Raw genomic sequence first — 4,732 nt, 5'->3', positions numbered from 1 at the left:
ATATTGTACAGGCATGGTTTGTTTGTTTACACAGGGAGTGAAATTCATTTAAATTCACTTATTTTCCTTCATAAGATAAATCAGAGAAATGTGCTGCGGTATAGTGTTTCTATCCTGTATATTTTTATATAAAGGATGATCAGATACATTAGTTACAACTAGTGTTGCTGTTGGTTGAGTATAATGGAAAGTCCTGGGTCGCCTGGAATTCAGATGGGGTCGCCTTAAATGTCTAGTAATTGAAAAAAGAAATTACTGATAAAAAATATTTTTTAAACTAATTATTATTCTTTAAAAAAATATATGATTAAAAACACCACACACAATCCTAAACTGTCAGAGAGAGAGATTTTTGAAGTAATGATAGTTCATTTGTTTATATTCTGTCTGCTCAGCAGGTGGTGGTGGGATTCATAATGGATTAGAATTAGAAGTGTATCTAAAAAAAACTGGATTTTTACACCTATTTTGAAATTTACTCGAACACAAATACAAATAGAAATACTTTCCCCCCCTCAACAAATACAAATACCGGATGCTTTGCACACCCCTACTACTAAAATATTGATTGAGAATCGCATATAAGACCCAAATGACACGTTAAATAATACTGATAGCAATATACAGCATTAAAATGCAATTTTTACTTGGTTGGCTGGTAAAATATCTGCCTGGCTGGTAAAAAAATTCACTTACCAGCCAAAAAGTTAGTTTTGGACCCTGCACATATTGTACAGGCAAGGTTTGTTTGTTTACACAGGGAGTGAAATTCATTTAAATTCACTTGACTTATTTTTCTTCATAAGATAAATCAGAGAAATGTGCTGCGGTATAGTGTTTCTATCCTGTATATTTTTATATAAAGGATGATCAGATACATTAGTTACAACTAGTGTTGCTGTTGGTTGAGTATAATGGAAAGTCCTGAATCACACCAACAAGCATTTTATTACCATATTTACAGCTCAGTGGTCAAAAGGGCAGCAGGGTCGTGTCTATGCAAAGTGGATTAACTACTGTTAATCCATATCATGTATCATTCAGTGTCTGCAGTCTTAGGCAGTTAACTACCTAAGTCAACCTAAGACTATCATACCGTGCTCCTGTAATATTGTACTTATTGTATTATACATTACACACATTATACATTATACACAAAATGTGAGTCTTATACTGTATAAGACTCACATTTTTCCACATACTGTAAATATATGGTGTTCTGTAACTATGTTACTGTTGTTCAGGTATGACCTTGTCCTTTTTGTTGCTTTGTTTAGGTGTCTCTGGAAACCCAAGAGGTTGCTTCTCAGCTTAAAACAGGTGATCCCTCAAATTAATTTTCTGAAGAATCAGGACTTACATTAGTCTGTTAGAAATGTGATGTGTCATCACAAATGAATTACAGTGAAGTGTTTTCTCATGTGTTCTTTGTATTTTATTTGTAGATGCCACGGAGGCCCCGACCAGTACTCCAGATGCTTCTGTTCAGATCCAACCAAAAAATGTCAATAATAGTTTAACAGAAAAGTATGTTTTCTTCCATTTGAGTTTTACATTTTTGCTTTCTTCTATATTTAATAACCTTTTGATACCAGGTTTGTGGTAATACAATATGTTTTGTTTTTTTCCCTTACAGAATTACACTTGTTCAGATGAAGGGGAAGTATGTTGTCAATGAAAAACTCCTGATCCAGCTGTTGAAAACCAAGTGTCCTTTGTGTGGATCAAAAGTAAAGGTGGAGAAGGTTATCCATGGCATGCTTATTGTCTTGAACCAACAGTGCCAGCAGTGTGAGTACAGAAACCAGTGGAAAAGCCTGGTCAATGCCACTGTCCCAGCAGCTGAAGTGCAAGTCCCAACAGAAGGCACAGAAGTAACTGTAGAGGTAAGACATGAGTTTGCTGCTTTTCAGATTGATTTACATTTTTACCCAAGTAAGCTTCAAAAGAAAATAAACACATAAACGCTCAGTAAGTGCACATGCATCAACTCGTGTGCAGCCTGTTACAAATGCTCCTGATTTCTTCTACTGTTTTTCTGCTGTGTACTTTCTTTTTTGCTGGTTTCCATTATTTTTTGTGTTGCATCACTCTTTTAAGAATTTCCCTCTGGGGATCAATAAAGATTAAGATTAAGATTAAGATGCTTTATTGTCATTGTATGTCATACAATAAAGCATCTTAATCTTAATCTTAATCTTTATTGATCCCCAGGGAAATTCTTCAAGTAATTCTGATTTTGATTTTGATTTAAAGTCTGTGTTTGATGTTATCAAATAATAATGATGATGAAAATAAGGTAACATTTTATTCCTACTAATTCTTCCCACTGTATGTTTCACAGGAACCGTCTGAGGAGAGTGAGCCCATGAATGAATCGGAGGAATCCAGTGATCAGGGTCAGGGAAAGGTGGACTCAGATGAGGACTGGAAACCAAGAACGGTTTTGTTTCCAACTAGACTGCTACGGGTAGAACATGATGAAGGAACTGAGGACGACGATGACGATGAAGATGAAGATGAAGAAGGAGAAGGAGAAGATGAGCAAAATGACAGTTGCTGTGGATACACCCGCAAAAATAATGTGCTCTGCACAGACTGTGGTAAGTTTTACAGTAAACGGTGGCCTCACACATGTGAGCACAAAGTTAAGCCCTATTCCTGCAACATTTGTGGCAAGAGGTGTGTTAGTGAGGTTGCTGTAAATTCCCATGCCAGGGTCCACAATGAAAACTATGAGTATTCATGCAAATTCTGCCTGACTACATTCAAAACAAAAGTGGACAAAATCAATCATGAGCAGATCCACATAACTGAAGGAAAACCCTATAAATGTCCAGACTGCTCAGAGACATTTGCCTCAAATAAAGAACGTAGAATCCACCTGGAGGAACACAGAGGCCCCAAACAGTTAAAATGTGACATCTGTGGGAAAGAATTTGTCTGGGAACTTTCCCTTCAGAGACATATGGCTGTGCACACGGGTGAGAAACCGTACAAGTGTCAGGTGTGCGATCGAGGCTTCAACCAGCCGAGTCACCTCAAATCTCACATGCGTCTGCACACGGGGGAGAGGCCTTTTAAGTGTCAACACTGTGACAAGTGCTTCAATCACAATGTGAGCTTGAAGAGTCATGTGCAGCGTTACCACACATCCGGGGGTAAAGAGAAGAGAGAGAAGATGAGAAGCACAGACTCAGAGGTTGACAACAGGGAGGAGGAACAGGATGCAGAAAATGAGGCGCAGGAGGAGCAACAAGGTGTACCTAAAAAGACGAAGAAGAGAAGCACAGGCAGACCCAAAGGTAGGCCTAAGAGCGATCCATCAGGGAACTTGGATCCTCAACTAGAAGGTTCAGATTCAAACACTAAGACTAAACGGGGCGCACGGAAGTCAAAAAGAAAGCAACGCAGAGGCGCAGAAAGAGAAGACGAGCCGGCTGATTCAACAGAGGAGGAAGAGGAGGAAGAGGAGGGAGAGGAGGAGGTGGAGGAAGGGGAAGAAGGGGAAGAAAGCAACGATGCGTTGAAGAGCACATCAAAATCACGTGGACAACAAAAACATTCTGACAATGACTCTGATTTTGACCCAAAAGACCAAAAGAGAAAGAGACCCAGAAGCCAGAGCAGTGGGACGAGCTCAGGCAAGCGCAGGGGGAGACCAAGAAGAAATCTAGAGGTGTGAAGGTTCAAGAAGTCTAAGAATAAAGTGGGTTTCAACTCATGTGAAAAGGAATAAGCAATATGATGTGTGCGTTTATATACAACTAGACTTCTAAGATACAACATATTCACTAAGACTGAAGTAGATTTTATTGCTTCTTAATGTTTAGAGAAGTACATGCATATGAATTTTGTTCACTGTTGTCTCCACCACCACGGGCTCATCAGACTGGATAAAAGTAAACACAACAGATGTGAAGTGACTGTGTGCCTGTCTGCTGTATGCGTCCTTCATAAAACTAGTTGGTTGATGTATAATCTGACTGAAAGCTGGTCATATACAGTATATGCTGAGATAACAGGTAAATGTACCTTGTCTGTACGTCGAACAGTTTGTCTTTTGGGGTGATGTATGTGTGAGCCATTTATCCTCAGAAAGAGTTGTCTGTGTGTTTTAACATTTTTATGACAGCAGGGCTGTAAAATGTTTCAGCTGCTTTTCTGTTTACAGCCAGTTATAAAGGACCACAAAGCCGAGCAGCTGCCAGAGTAATGCGTAATACATTTCTTAGTTGTCCAGAGGAATGTGTCAATGAGATTTATGACATTACAATGGAGGTGAATAGAATTTAGTTTGTGTTGTTACACCAAATAAGTCAACATATATTCTCTCTATCACTATGCACCTCTACCCCAGATGCAGTTTTTATATCTGAACATTACCACTTCTTGTTCTGTGCCTAAAATGTTTGCATAGTAAAAAAGTTTTTACACTCATACCAGCAAAAAGTTGTGATGACTTGATGGATAAAACAATACCTAATAAAATATATTGACACACTAACAACAGAGGATTGAATCAGCTTGACAGACATTTATCATTAAGTGTTGTTATTGTTTTTCTCTTCCAGCATTAAAGATGGAAATAAGAAATCAGAGTCCTCACTAACCTTCTTCAAACTTCCTTTACTTTTCAAGTAACCTCATTCATTGACCCCAAAGCTGGTGGGATATGCCTGACAAGAAACCACACTGAATGCCTAACAATGGGGCCAGACCAGCTAAGTTA

At 38.5% G+C, this 4,732-nt stretch overlaps 1 protein-coding gene across 1 annotated transcript; it reads left to right on the top strand.

Annotated features, from left to right (window-relative positions):
• Positions 1-1,281: 1,281 nt before the first annotated feature.
• Positions 1,282-3,946, top strand: LOC146971150 (uncharacterized). The gene is made up of 4 exons (XM_085803807.1): positions 1,282-1,320; positions 1,446-1,527; positions 1,637-1,886; positions 2,345-3,946. The coding sequence occupies exons 3-4, from the start codon at positions 1,653-1,655 to the stop codon at positions 3,683-3,685; spliced, it is 1,575 nt and encodes a 524-aa protein (XP_085659933.1). The 5' UTR covers positions 1,282-1,320; positions 1,446-1,527; positions 1,637-1,652; the 3' UTR covers positions 3,686-3,946.
• Positions 3,947-4,732: the final 786 nt, after the last annotated feature.

Source organism: Trachurus japonicus, chromosome 17 (assembly GCF_045865225.1).
Source record: "Trachurus japonicus isolate A0001 chromosome 17, Traja_1.0".
Taxonomy (NCBI): Eukaryota; Metazoa; Chordata; class Actinopteri; order Carangiformes; family Carangidae; genus Trachurus; species Trachurus japonicus.
Note: the sequence above shows the minus strand (reverse complement) of the source record. Positions and strands in the feature narration are given on the sequence as shown.